Source organism: Mustela lutreola, chromosome 4 (assembly GCF_030435805.1).
Source record: "Mustela lutreola isolate mMusLut2 chromosome 4, mMusLut2.pri, whole genome shotgun sequence".
NCBI classification, from domain to species: Eukaryota; Metazoa; Chordata; class Mammalia; order Carnivora; family Mustelidae; genus Mustela; species Mustela lutreola.
In genome coordinates this window covers 107,383,930-107,398,228 of record NC_081293.1, presented here as the reverse complement: position 1 = coordinate 107,398,228, position 14,299 = coordinate 107,383,930, and the positions used below count along the sequence as shown (strand labels likewise).

At 58.2% G+C, this 14,299-nt stretch overlaps 1 protein-coding gene and 1 long non-coding RNA gene across 2 annotated transcripts in view; one reads left to right on the top strand and one right to left on the bottom strand.

Annotated features, from left to right (window-relative positions):
• The window catches only part of PKD1L1 (polycystin 1 like 1, transient receptor potential channel interacting), a 97,502-nt gene extending 91,849 nt beyond the window's left edge, over positions 1–5,653 (bottom strand). The window contains exons 1-5 of the mRNA XM_059172526.1: positions 5,247–5,653; positions 4,681–4,769; positions 2,027–2,147; positions 1,285–1,496; positions 331–629 (exon numbers count right to left, since the gene is read on the bottom strand). Of these exons, the coding sequence (XP_059028509.1) occupies positions 331–629; positions 1,285–1,496; positions 2,027–2,147; positions 4,681–4,769; positions 5,247–5,270 (745 nt within the window). The 5' untranslated portion in view covers positions 5,271–5,653. The remainder of the gene's footprint in view (positions 1–330; positions 630–1,284; positions 1,497–2,026; positions 2,148–4,680; positions 4,770–5,246) is intronic.
• Positions 5,654–5,740: 87 nt separating this feature from the next.
• LOC131829171 (uncharacterized) lies at positions 5,741–14,299 on the top strand. The gene is made up of 5 exons (XR_009352756.1): positions 5,741–6,025; positions 11,132–11,241; positions 12,027–12,229; positions 13,756–13,896; positions 14,080–14,299. It is a non-coding gene; the product is annotated as an uncharacterized LOC131829171 (long non-coding RNA).

Sequence of the window (14,299 nt, the reverse complement as noted above, 5' to 3'; positions counted from 1 at the left end):
GCATCCGCAGTCCACACCAAAGCTCAGAGCTTTCCCCGTGGAGGGGTCACATGGCTCGCTAGGTGTGTGACCACATGACTAACCCCTGACCTTCTGGCTTCCCCGTGCTCCTCCAAATGTGTGGAGTGATGGTGGGACTCAATGAGGAAATGTATATGGGGGAGGCACAGTGTGGGCAACTGAGCCTTTGTTATCAGAACACGGCAGGCACGGGTGGAGTGGGGAGGAGTGGGGTCTCCTTTCAGCCCTGGTGTGGCCAGTGCTACCTCCAGGGTCTCGCTGTACCTGTACTCCCTGCCTGGGTTCAGATCCTGACACCAAGTACCCTACCTTTTCCAAATTGGTGGTAGGCAGTGACCACCATTCCCCCAGACACATTGCAGACCGTCACTTGAACCCCAGAGCCGTCTCCGAAATCCACTCTCAGATGCAGAGCTGCTTGGGAAGCCACCTGCACCCCGAACCCCAAACAGGGCGGCGCCCGAGCATCCGTGTCTGGGAAGCCACAGACAGCGGGGTCCACCGCATCAGCAGGAACGTGCATGGAGACGGCTCCAGGGTGACACTGAGCAGGGGGACAGAGCTGCTTGGGACGAGGCCAGCATGCTGAGCCATTGTGGCCGAGGGAGCTGTGGGGAGAGAGAAGGACAGCTTCAGAGAACACAGTGGTCTGAGCAGAAGGGATGGAGACCGAGTGGAATCTGATGGCGGGGCTGACTGTCCCAGTTCCCAAAGTGGGGTCCCAGGACCAGTGGCACCAGCATCACCAGGCACTGGTGAGACATGCCAGGTACATGGAGTCAGAAGCCAGGATGGCAGGGGACACGGGGACACTGAGGGCAGCTACAATCTGAGAGCCCCGCTCTGGCGGCATTAATCCCAGCTGCAATGCAAATCCTCTCCCTTGGCGCTGAAGTAAGGGCCATACAGGCCATGCTCCCTGAAGGTCACAACCTCTGATGTTTCTGTGAAAAACACCCAACATGGGCTGGGCACCTGCCTTTCCGCCCGTGGCCCGTCATGCTGTGATGCGCTGCTTGTGCACTGGGAATGCGCCATTATTCACAGCTCCAGTCCGGATGCGTGAGGCCCGGTCTGAATTACAGAGCCCGCCCAGTAACGTGGGCTCTCTGGGAAAACAGTGGCCGGCTGTGTGGCCCAGGGCACTGGGGCTGCAACCACCACTGGGTGACCAGGGGGACAGTGACGTCGCCAGCTCCCTGGGCATGGCTCCAGAATCGGGGTCTAGAGCGGACACTGGCCCCCCTGCCGCCCGCACCCTACCTTCCGGGTAAGGTGGGAGAAGGTGCGGTCGGAGTGCTGGAATGCGGGCACGCAGCTACCCAGATGGGGACCCCCATCACAACAGTGGCCGTCGTGACATCAGTCCCTGGAAGCCGCTCTGGGGCCATGTCCTCTGCAGAGCGCCACTGTCCTGAGGGGCAGGAGGGGGTCTGTGCGCTCAGGCGGCAGGAGCCCTCTGTGGGACAGGTGCACTGGAATTCAAGAGGTGAGTGAGCGAGGGGGCGTGCCAGGGCCGAGGCTGGCAGCCTTGCTGCCTTCTGCACCATCAGGAAGCTGGAGAATAAGGGTCCCCGTGCGGCTGCGGGCTCCCTCATCTGGGGGTTAGTGCAGGGTTGCCCATGCGTTGCAGATGGGTTCCGGAGAGGGTTTGCACCTGCCAGCGCAGTGGCCAAGAGCACACTGCTGGCAACCACCAGGACCCCAGGGAGCTGCTCTTACCCCAAGTTCACACTGCTCCCTGCTAGCTACCACGAATGAGCTCCTCTACAGGGTCAGCTATGATCAAAGGGGGCAGCTGAGCGGTGACGCTCTTGCAGACATGGAAACTGCAGTGCACACTTTCCTCCTTTAGTGAGGATCCAGCTCAGGTTACCCTTTCAGACTGGCTGAACCATGTCCGAAGGACTAGCAGCCGGAAACACAGCTCGCCCCCAAGCCCCAGGGCCACCTGACCTACCAGCAGCTTCCCGGAGATGTTCCACCGCAGCGGGCAGACACCCACCAGGAGAAGCCAACAGAAGTCACCGCTCACGTTCCCAGCTGCAGACATCCTTCGGCAACAGGGGCCCGGGCCACTGCTGCCCTGGAAGCTCACAATTGTCACAGAAGGTCCCTGGGAGTTTCTGGATATGAAGGAAAAAGGCAGAGACAGGAAGGCTGGCCGTGCTTCACTCACTCACATGGCCCGTGTGGCCTGCATCTGCTCGTCAGCGGTCCGGGTGACAGCGGGGTGCCTGCAGGTAGAGCTGACCCCGCCAGGGCTGTGCCAGAGTTCCGGGGATGACTGTCATGGAGCAGGAGTGTATTTAAAGCCATTCACTAACATCTGTCCCCAGCTGGGACCCTGCTTCCGATGGCTCCCCCAAAGGGCGGGTCACTGTCCTAACAGGCTCCGCGGTCTGGAGGAGGCAGCCCGGGCTTGGGTCACAGGTAGCTGACCCCCGAGGCAGAGCCAGGCCTCGGCGGGATTCACCTGTGACTCGGGGCTGCAGCTGAATGCCTGGTGGCTCCCGGGCAGGGCGGCTACTTACCGAGTCTGGTGCCCTCCACGGTTCTAGGAAGGCGGTGCAAGGGGCATGACCACAGCCAGCAAGGATGAGGACCTCTTAGAGGGTCCATTTCGTGTCCCATGCTACAGGACCCCGTTTACCTCAACCCAGGGGCCCTACAGGAGGGATGTGCTGAGGCCACTCAGGCCAGGGCTCTCAGACAGGGACGCCGTTCCCCTGCTCTGCTACAGGGCTGGATCCTTGTCCTCGGGCCGGCGAAGATGAGCCGCTCTGGCCCAGGCTGTCCTAACGTGCTAGGCAGGAAGCATCTGGGCTCAGGACACCCGGCTTCCAGCCATGGTCATGCGGCAAGGGGCACAGACTTCAGATCGCAGCACAAACGCCACAGATCCCATGAGCCCCCTTGCTGCCCTGCCAGCTGCCAGGGCCACACCTCCCTAGGGTCTGCCCCAGGCCCTCCCTGTCTGCACGGGGTCACCTGTTCTCTCCACGCAGGAGCTCTCCCACTGGCCATGCCAGCCGTCCTCCCACAACACAGTCCTAGTGCGCTCGTCCTGGCTGCCTGCTCCCTGCCCGTTCCCTTAGGTTCCTTTAGCTGTTAATGCAGCGATGTTCCTTCAAACCCCGCAGGTGCCCTCTGAGCTCACACAGCCTCCCGAGGACAGACAGGTCCTGCTCTGCTCACACCTGTTTCCAGAGCTTTCCTGGAGCAAGGCCTCTGGACCCCCACCCTGCTGGGGGCTTCTACTAGCACCCTGGGGACACCGGCCACTCCTGAGAGGGTCTTCAAGAGCATCAGGGCTGCTTCTGTTTACTTGCACCCAGTTCTCCTTCATCTGGACCCCAGAAGGAAGAGGCCCAGAGGACACAGAAGGGCGCCTGTGTCACCGGAACAGAGTGGCTTGACCCAGCAGCGCTGCCAGCAGAGGTGGCTACTATCTGTCCCTACAATTAACCCGCTTTCTCCAAATGGGCCACATTCCTCCCGTGCCTGCTGTTCCCCATTAGTGGGGATGACACCTTCCTTGGCTCCAGCTAACGGTCCTCCACGTCAGTCCCCCCGAGCTCAGTCCCCAGCCCCAGGTCTTCCTGACTCCCGCAGATGCAGCCGACGCCCCCATGCATCCCTGTGGAGTCTGGAGGGTCCCATGTTGCCCTATCTGCTGTTCGGATTATGCTTCCCTCCTGCCCTGGATTTAGGGTCCCCCGGGGAGGATGGGATCTTACTAGTCTCTGTAACCCAAACTCTGCCTTGTAAGCTGGGGGCTTCAACAATGGGGAGTTTTATGGGGAAGAAGAAGGAGGAATCATGCAAATAAGTGGAGGGCAGGTGCGTTGAGGTGCACGGGGAGGGCTGGGGGCACAGCGGTTCCGGTGGCCTGGCAGGTGGGCCACACGGGCAGCTCGCCTCAGCGAACATGGTGGAAATGTGCTAGTCACCAGGAAGGATAAAAAAGGTCTGCATCCAGGCTCCCTGTGTTTGCCATCAGAAAGATCAAGTTTGTTCTCTGTATGCATCAACGTTTAATTTTCATTGGGGTGAGTAAAACCATAGATTACAGGGCCAGTGTGAGGCAGAATCCCAAGCAGGCCACGTGTTTTTAGAAGCATGCCGACTTCCAAGTTCTGATGGCCCAGTGCTACGTTCTTATGGTGGCAGAACGACCACAATAAAAACATGAAGCCGACCGTCTTTCTCATTCTGAAACGTTCACTTTATCCATGCTCGGTACCTCTGTGCTGTTGTAAAACAGACCTCGAGGGTTTTTCACCCTAAACCCCGTGCCCACTGAACACCGGGTCCTCGCTCCCCACCCCCAGCCCCTGGCACCCACCACCCATCTTTCTCCAGGAACCCGGCTGCTCTAGGGGCCTCGTGCATGTGGAATCCTGCAATACCCATCCTCTGGGACTGGCTTATTCCACGTAGTGTTCCGTGCTCAGGGTTTGTCTGATGCTACCATACCGCACGCACGAGAAGACCAGTCCCCCACTCTTCCTTCCCTGGCGATAGGTATTCTGAGCTCTCTGCAACCCCACATCCTCACCCCAGACAGCACACCCGATCTGACGCCATCCCAGGCAGGTCTTTGCATGCCCCTGTGCAGTGCAGAGGAGCAGGCTCCGTCAGGGCTCGCGGACATACCTGTCGGCATAGTCTCCCCGATCCGAAGCAGCCTGCATCCTCCCGCTGACAGCACTTAGCACTGTTCTGCTGGTTGTTCTCAAAATGTTCTGGAAGGGGGACAAACAGCAGTCATTTAAGAGCTGCTTACAAAACCCCAGCTATACTATTTCTGTCCTAGGATAGCAGCTGGCCCTGCTGGGCTGCAGGGAACAAAGCAGGCTAGCCCCCCGTCCTCCCAGAGCCCACGTTCTCAAGGTCATGGGGGGCTGGCTGGAGAGCAGGAGCTGTGGATGCCAGGAGAGTAGGGGGTGACGGGGGAGGCAGGGAGGTCAGATGGGGTCTTCGAACATGGGACTTTGCATGTCCTTCTGAATGAGACATAGGTGTGGGCACCAGAGTGGCATTATCTGACCCATGTTTTGGAAGCCCCGACCTGGCCACTGTTGAAAAAGGCTGAGGAAGGTGAGAATCCCAAGGAAGATGTTTGGAGCTGGCTCTCCATTCAGTCACTTCATCGGCCCTAGAGACAGCCAGCGCCGATAAGGGTAGGACAGCAGCACTGGGTCTCCTGATGGAGTCCTTACCAGACGCAGGGCACCGTAGGCCATTTGTGTCAAACTAACCAGCACAGACCTCCCTTGACTGACACCGGGGCTGTGTCCAGATGAACCGCCATGGCTAAAAGTAATGTGGACTGGAAAATGCACTGAACACAGCAGCCTCCCAAACACCGAGCTTAGCCCGGCCTGCGATATGCGCGCTCAGAACACTTCATGAGCCGACACCGGGCAAAAGCCTTGGCTACAAAGCTGATTGTATAATAAAGCAGCCACCGTCTGCGGTGAGTGACTGGATGCGGTACTGAGGGTGAGAAACAGAGAGGCCGTGTGGGCGCAGGAGGGCGGTCGGGGCATCAGCTGTCCACCCTTGGGACCGTGCACCTGCCGGGTAGCGAGCTGCCCCTCAGCATCCCGGGAGAGGACTGGTCGCATGTCACTAGCCCGGGAAGAGACGCCATTCAGAATTCCAAGTATGCGAACAGCCACCCTAACAGTCAGCGTGACAAAACAAAGGAACAGCAGAGAAGCAGTTGGGGAGGCCACCAGACCAGTGGGGCTGGCCAGAAAGATGGTGCCACACTGGGAAGGTCGATGGACCACCCGACTCCCGTGACCCCAAGGACCCCCCACATCAAGTCACGGCCCACCCGAGGCTGTGGGAGGCAAGACTGACTACCGTTTAAATGTAACAAAAGCCCCAAATGTTTTACTTGGCATTAATGAAAGCATAATTCCGATCAGGAGCCCCAAGCTTTACCAGGGAGCAGTTTTTAGGAGAATAAGACACCCTAAGAAGAGAAGCGGTAAGTTTGCCCTTGCTGTTCCGTCCTGAAGACAAGAAGACTGAGAGTGTCTGTCTTCCCTCCTGAAAGACCCAGGGTTTGCCACAAATCAGGGTGGGTGAGGACCCAGCTCAGCTACCCAGTATGTCTGGTCTTGTCCTTCTGAATTCAAGATGCGTTTACCCAAAATCACCCCCAACCTGCCATGTGAACTACAGAAATGGGTTTTATAACCTTCACTGCCCACAACATTCACTTGGGGTAAGAAGTGTAATGACTCAGTTGCGTTTGTTCTAGAAAACCATATTTGCTCATCAACTTCTTATGGAACACTGAACCTACGAACTATGATATTTTGTGGGTCTCAGACCCAATTCACGAGTGGGGGTGGGGTCCCCCCCAAAACACCAAGGGAGTTTCAGATACTAGCAAGAATTCAACTCACTTCTGGCCCCTCCTACCCAAGACAGCATCACACCCCACAGGTGATGGGTTTGGTTCCCCCACGCTGTCCCCCACACACTGAGGCGCTAGCTGGGAGCCCCAGGCTGGCCTCTCTGCTTCTGATCTGCCACTACCAATGGCAGGTTCTAACACTCTCCTCCCTAGGTTCTTTTCATTCCCTAGAGGGGCTCACAGAACTCAGGGAAACCCATAGTCATGTTTACCAGTAAAGGATACAATAGAGGATGGGACTGTACAGCCAGATGGGAGAAGAAGAGGGTGTGGCGCTCCCATGCCCCACGACCAGGGTCCACTGTCCCCAATCTCCATGTGCTCACCAACCCAGAAGCTCCGTGATCCCATCCTCTTGGGTTTTTAGGGAGGGGGGTGGTTAGAGGTGGGACTAAGAGTTGCAAAGGCGGTCCGCAGAATGCCTCACCATCAAACCCGCCCCCGGGCTGCAGCCCCTTGGCCCTCCCCTGAGGCCGGGTGGCTGGGGCTCCAGGGAACAGGGCGCTGGGGCTCGGGTGGGGCGCAGGTGGGCTCAAGGTCAACAGGAACCACGGAAACCCCAACAGCACAGGCAGGAGGCCCTAGGCCCTGGGGACCCAAGGCTGAATACATATCCCCCATCTGTGCAGAAAGCAGAGCCCCCTCCGGGGGGTGGCTGCACACGGTTTTCACAGAAGCAGGTACAGGCGGGGGTGGGGAGCCCGCTGCTGGACCAGGACAAGCCCACGGCAGCAGGGTCCCCTGGTGTCCCGGAGGGATCCCTGACCTCGAACCTCTAGCGAGCCCCGCTCCCAGAACATGACCAGTGCACCTTGGCCGACACCCTTTCCAGTTAGCCTGAAAACCCCCCTTTGAACTTCCTGGTATGGTGGGTGAGCCTGGGGGAGCTGCCAACAGGAATGGGGCGCACTGTGATCAGCTCATCTTCAGACACAAATGCCCTTGTGTGCACAACTGCGGACCCCATGGGGAGCACTGGGAACTCCCATGAGGAGGACTGGGGATCCCCACGAGGAGGACGGGAATCTGAGCTGCAGGGTGATGTCTGCCAGGGGGCGGGGTGAGGGTGAGGAGGTTCCAGGAGCTCCTGTGAGCCAGCTCCCTCGGGTCAGGACAAGAAACGCTGCGTCTGGGCTGACTGCACCGCCCTCTGGGAGTCAGAGCTCATCCTCAGCAGGATGGCGTCCCGCTGTCACTCACGTCACTCTCTGGGCCACCGTGCATGGTTCACCCGCCACGGCCGGCTCAGACGCTGCCTTGCTTCTCACACCCGGAGACGGCCTGTCCTGCCTCTACCCCCCCACCTCCGCCGGCCCTCCCGATGGCCACGCACAGCTGCACTTTGCTCCTCCGTCCGGCTAGTCCAGCCTGAGTAACCGGTCTTCTGGAAGCAAAGCCCGAGTGCCCCAGATGCAGCGGCAGCTGTCTCAGGAATACCTTGTCCCGTGACACCAGCGGGGGTGGGTGCTCTGGTCCCGCGTCTTCTCTCCCACGTGTCCTCGCGCCCGGAGGACCGCTGGCCTTCTCAGTGCTCCTGAAGGGCGTGGGATTAGCGTGGGCCCCTAGGGAAAAGGCAAAGACCAGGTCTGAAGCCTGCAACGTGCAGCCAGGAGAGGGCAGCCGTGGCACACCATGAGAAGTCCCACCCGGGTTGACGCCACCTGCTTTCCTGTGGGTCACAGAGCCGGGTGCCCGTGGGACCTGCTTCTGAGTGGAAGCCATGTCTGCATTCGGTGCCTTTTCTGTTTCTAACTCACTGATAACAGTGTCTCGGATAAGCCAACGCCAGGCACTGTTGGGGAGCTCCTGGGCCAGAGCCCAAGCTCATCTCCTGACCCGGAGGACCATCCCTCTCTCCTCCAGCACTCAAGCTTTCCCCATCAGAGAGATGGGTACAAAACAGGGAAACCAGTCCCAAAGACCAAGTGGGGATTTTGTGGGGCCAACATGAAGGCCAATAGGACCTGCGAAGTTTAAAAGCCAGGATGCTTCCACACAAGGCCTCTGGATACACACTGCCCAGCTCCCGGGGCCAGCCAGGCCAGCATCCACCTGCCTCACCTTCTGGACAAGAAGGGACGAGCAGTAGGAAGAAGGCCCCCACCACAGACAGAACCGCTGAGGTCAAGTCAGCAAGCCAGGGCGTCATACAACACCTACCCGTGCTGCCAGGCTCCCCCAGAAAAGCTGTCGTAACAGTCAGTCAGGAATTTCCGGGTCAGCATCAGTGAGGTGATCTGTCCCGTGGCTCCCTGCCCCCAAAGGAAGATGAGGTGCTCCACCCAGTGAGAACCCCTGCCCTTTCCCTTGGGGACGATGACCTTGCCTGGAACAATCCTTGCTTGTCTTTGCTAGTAATTTCCTTGTCTCACCTTCCTCCCTATGAAAATCTCCCATTTTGCACTGTTCCTGAGGGCGTATGTCTACATGCCTATAGGATGCCGCCAGCGCCATGAATTACTTAACAAAGCCAATGAGATCTTCACACTTACTCCGTGGAATTTCTTTTTCAAGTCATCCCTATGCCCAACGCGGGGCTCGAACTCATGACCCTGAGATCAAGAGTCTCACGCTCTACCACCAGTCAGCCAGGCATACCGGAATTTTGATTTCTAACCCAAGAATTGCACATGGGTTTAAATCACAGAAGCGGATGGCGGCTTCAAGGGTGTCTGCGAGGCCATTTTCTCTAGTCCTGCAGAGGTCTGAAAATGTCCACAATTCAAAAGCTACAGGAAGCATTTCCACAGAGCCCTGGCTCCAAGCACACAGCCTGGGGGCACGAAGCAGAGAGCCAGCCCTGCACATGCAGACATGCAGCCCCCAGAGCAGGTCCCCAGAGCAGGGCCGGAAACGTCAGGTGGAAAGGAGGGGGTGCTCTGGGTTGGCTCCCCTCCCCTCCAATATCCAGGCCCTGGCTTCCATCAGCCACATCACCATCCCTTGTCACCAGAGCTGGTGTCCCCAGCACCGTCCCCAGCACCGCTCAGGCAGCACCCCCGGCCTTCAACCTTCCAGTCTCCCAGGACAACATGCAGACCGACTGAAACACTGAGTCAACGCCACTATTTACTATCAGGCCTCCTGTGGGTTCGTATCTCAGGCTAATAAAAGCCGTCCTGTGGCTTCTTTAAAAATGAGCTGAGTAAATAAATAAATAAATAAATAAATAAAAACTGAGTGTCTGAGCTGCCTCCCACAGAGCCAGACACTGCCCTCGGCATGGACTAACATGTGCCCGACACTGTCTGCAGGTGAGCTAGGATAATAAAGTCACCTCTGTTTCTCCGAAACCAAGTGGTTCCCAGAGCCACTGTGGTCAGGTTACAGGAAGGAAAACCCAGCCTCCTCACACGAGCACAAGTGCTCCACACAGGGACGATCATGGGAAAGCATCTTGAAGATACAGGGTCACAAAATGGCACAAACACAAATCCGAAGGAGAAATGAACTCACGAGGGAAATCCACTCCCCACGATTGTCACGTAAGAGTCAGAGGGTTAGTTTCACGCTGGGTTCCGCCCGAGCCCCGATCCCACCAGCACACACACCATGCACACCTGCCTTGCTGGTATTTTAAAGCTCCTCATGTCTGTCAAGGGCATGGCCCGAGTGCAGAACTCAAATATTCCATCGACCTGAAGTAACACTGGAAATTAAGTTTCAAGCAACCACTTAAGACTTTTATTTTAAAAGATGAATAATGGAAGTGTCGTCTTGTGTTGGTGCAGGGAAACCCAGCACTGTGGCTGTGAAGCATCCCCTGTCCCATCACCTGGGCGCCCCCATCACGTAGCTCCATGGGGGACCCCCCCTAGACTCAATGGTTCTCAAAGTACAGCCCTGGATCAGCAGCCTCCCCTCAGACCTCCAAAGGCAGAATGTCTGAGGCAGGCCCTGTAGCCTGGTTTCAGCAAGCCCCCCTGTGAGTCTGGTGCCCCCTGGAGTCTGGAGATCCCAGGAGAGGTGAGTAATGGTCCAGAGAGGGGTTCCGGAGCCCAGATGTCACTGATTGGCAAGCTCAGGGCGAGCAGCTGGTGTCTTCTATTCTCATTTATTCTGTACTTTCTCACCAGCAACCAGGCTAGGATGGCCCCTCCCTGCAGGTGCGGGCAGGGATGGACCCGGGGCTGTGGACTTCGCCGGGGCCCCCGCACAGGGAGTCCCAGCGAGCAGCTCTGGTGCCAGCACCCCTTCCCAGGCCCTTACCGACTGGAGCTCCATCGGAGGGATGAAGGCCCACGGGCTCCAAGGCTCTCGGGGGCGTGGCGCAGGGGGAGGACCGGAAGCAGGCAGCCCAGATGTACCTAACAGGGTGGGAGCAGAGGAGAGGGCTGCATGACATAGCAGTCTTCTTCTCAGCCAGCCTGTGCCCCCTCTTCCATCCACGTCCGCAGCTTGTGCCTAAACTAAAGAGGGATGCAGTTGGCCGCGCACTGATGGAAAGTTGTTCGTGGTTTTTCAACAGTGTTTTCCAAGTGTGGGGCCTGGCCTCAAACTGTGACTTGAAACAGATTTCTCATCTTGCTTTAAAAGAGCCTCCCTCCCTCCGTCCCTGCTCCCTCCTCCAGCTTCAGCACTGGGGAGCAGAGAACAGAGCAGGGCAGGCCCACAGCCCCCTGCCCACCACACCTCCCCTGTGTCCCCTTCCTTTACCTCTGTGTGGACCAGACCCACCTTGGAACAGAAGGGCCCAGACCAGCGGGGATGAGACCGTGGACTGCATGACAGTGGCCAAACGCACCAGCATGACCCTGCCGTGTGATCCCCACGTGGACCAGGTAGGGAGAGCACAGGTATGTTTCCAGATGAGATCAGGGCGACCGCGGGAGACAGGCAGCTGCGCTCAACCGCATCGGTGGTACCTCCAGAGCCAACGATTCACTGCGCCCTCCCACATTCCCCCAAGGACAGAGGGGACACCTGCAGAGCTCCAGACCACTGGCCAGTGGCCCCGAGTACGGCCCCTAATAAGCGGGTGCACAGACTGGGAGGCCCAGTCTGGGGGGCGGGGGTAAGGGAGGCACTGGTTACTCCTCTACATGCTGTGGCTTCTTGGGGCCAGGGACACCTGCGCCTGCGTCCATGGGGCCCCTCACCACCCAGAAAGATCGATGTGCTGTGATCAAATAGTCCTGAGCCAAGGTGTGGGGACCGAGGTCTTGACCAGACATGGGGTGCCATTCGGGATGCCACCCAGGGCTACGTGCATCTCTGCACTGCAGGTGTGAATTCCGGTCCCCAAGGCTGGGCTCAACTCCCCGTGAGAACACGTGCACACTTTGCAGCGAGCGGTTTCTGACCTCTCTGCGCGCCTGCGAAGCTGGGAGACTTCTGAGAAGGGAAGACTGTGTTGACCCCAGCAGCTTCCTGATGCAATGACCAGGCAGCTGCGGCCAGATGGCAGACGAGGACCCTTTATGGTGGGCGGTGGGGGGCGTGGGGAGGCAGCAGTAACCACGGTGTTCTGACAAATGGGGACGTCCCTCAGAGGCCTCGGTTCAGCGGCTGAGTGAGGCATCCCCAGGGCCTCCTTCCCACCCCTGACCACACCTGTCTCCCACAGGCCAGGGACATGAGAAAAGGAGAAAAGAGACCATTTGGAACAGCGCACATCCTACTGCAAACCTGGAGGGACACCTGAGAGGACCAGGGGCAGATCAGACAGGGAAGGCCCCGGGGAACCTCCAGCCCTGCAGGCACCTGCCTCCCACCTGGGGCACTGCCAGGGCCGCCTGACCACACCTGACACAGCCGGCCCCTCTGAAGGTGAACTGCACAAAGAAGGGATTGTGCCCTGAGAGTTCAAAGACCTTTTCTAATACAAAATGGGGGGGGGGTGTTGTAAGGAAAATGTACATACAAGAGAGACTCTCCCTGGCCATGGAGGGTGGCTCTGGCCGCTTTCCCTGACGACACGTGTGCGTGAACCTCCCCTTGGTGGGACGGCACCACTCACCCATCCAGGGACAGGCGTCTGGGGTGTTGGGGAGTGCAGATGGCGGTGGCCACCTCGAAGGAGCTGGGCAGGGCCAGCTAAGCCCAGGATCCTGCGGGGACTCTGACACCCCACCCCCAGCCTGCCTGATCTTTCTCCTTCCCCCCGCCCCAGGGCGAGCATGGGAGAGGCAAAGGGCACTGGAGTGACTCAGCCCCCAGGACCTCCTCCTCAGAGGCCAGAGCCTCACAGAAGGCAGTACAGGGGAGGCGGGGGGCACTTCTGCAAATCAGTTCAACGAGGGAGACCTAGACATACCCAAAGCTGTGTCCACCCCCCAACATGATCAGACGCACCAAGGGGGAGAGCAGGGACCCCCCTCCAGGTGAACAGACTGATGGGGCAGGGGAGAGCAGGGACCCCCCTCCATGTGAACAGACGGACCAGTGGGAGAGCACCCCCAAAGAAGCGCTATTTACAGGCTTTGCCTTTTGTTCTTGTCTGTGTTTGTTCCTTCAGTGGCCTGGCTATAGGTCTGTGCTCTGGTGATGCTCATTGCTAGGGTCCTTCAACAGAACCAACCCCCCCCACCACCACCCGGGTAAGAGTCACACATCACAGACTCTTCAGAAGCCATGAAGTCTGGCGCATCTGGATGGTTTCCAGGGAAGGACCTGTGCCCGTGACCCCTGTGGCTGCAAGACCACAGTGGGTCCTGTGCAGAACTTGGACTGGGAAGGGTCCGAAGTCACACACGTACACATGCCACGGTTTCACACAAACACTCACAGAACACAAGCACACACAGACACATGAGCAGAGACACACATGCAGGCACACACACAATCACACACTTGCACATTCAGACACTCACACGGCACATACGACAGATACACAGAAGCCCTCTCTCACACACACACGCACACACACGCTCACATACACACACACGCAGGGGCAAGCACACACACACACACACACACACACATTAAGCCCAACTCCGTGGAATATTCCTTTTGAAAGGAAAAGTCCCAAGTACACGCTCTAAAATACAGGTTCTCAAAGTCCCTGCGACCAGCGCTGCTTACCTCTGCGGGTCATCAGAAACACTTTTTGGGGATTCCTGGGCCCTCAGGACTGAGGTCCTTCCTGGTGTCACTGGGTCATGGCCCTGGCCACAGCAGTCAGCTGGCCGGCATCCACCTGTGTTCCCTGGAAGACAGTGCAGGGTGGGGGGTGGCTTATGCTTGTACCCGACACTAGTCACACACGGGGAAGCAGAAACCTTGCCAATAATCTGCTCCCCATCTGAAAAGCTTGATTCCCTACAACTCTCACGGAAAGTTTCTCTTAAGTGCAGGGGTCTCTGCGCATCGGTCTGAAATGGGCCAGCTCTCCAGGGGAAGAGGGCATCTGGCAGCGGAGAGAGTTAGAGAAGCCCCAGCACCCACGATGGACACCACGACAGGGAGAAGGACTGATGGGGGACTGCAGCCCCTCGGTGAGGCCTTGTCCCTGCTCCCACCTGCACGCCACCACTGCACCACCGTTCCCAGGGCTGGCCTGAAGCCTACAGGGATAAAAGTCTCTTTTTTGACTAGTTGTCAGTTCCCTTAATTCTTCATGTCGACATTCTAATTGAATAGAGATTTTACGAAAGTTGGTTTTTTTTCGTTTTGCCTAGAAATCGAGACCACTTTTCTGCCTCCCCCCAGAAGTGTTTATGGGTGCACAAGGCTCTAGAGAAGACAGCGGTGCCCCGTGGAGGCATGTTTTGTGCAGAAGCTGGTTTCCCAGGTCAGGAGGCTGGAGGGTCCCAGGAGGAAGACCAGGGAGCCTGCCGGTTTCCCAGCAGATTTCTTGGAATCCTGTGATTTCTAGAGTGTTGCTGGGGCCCTGCAGAC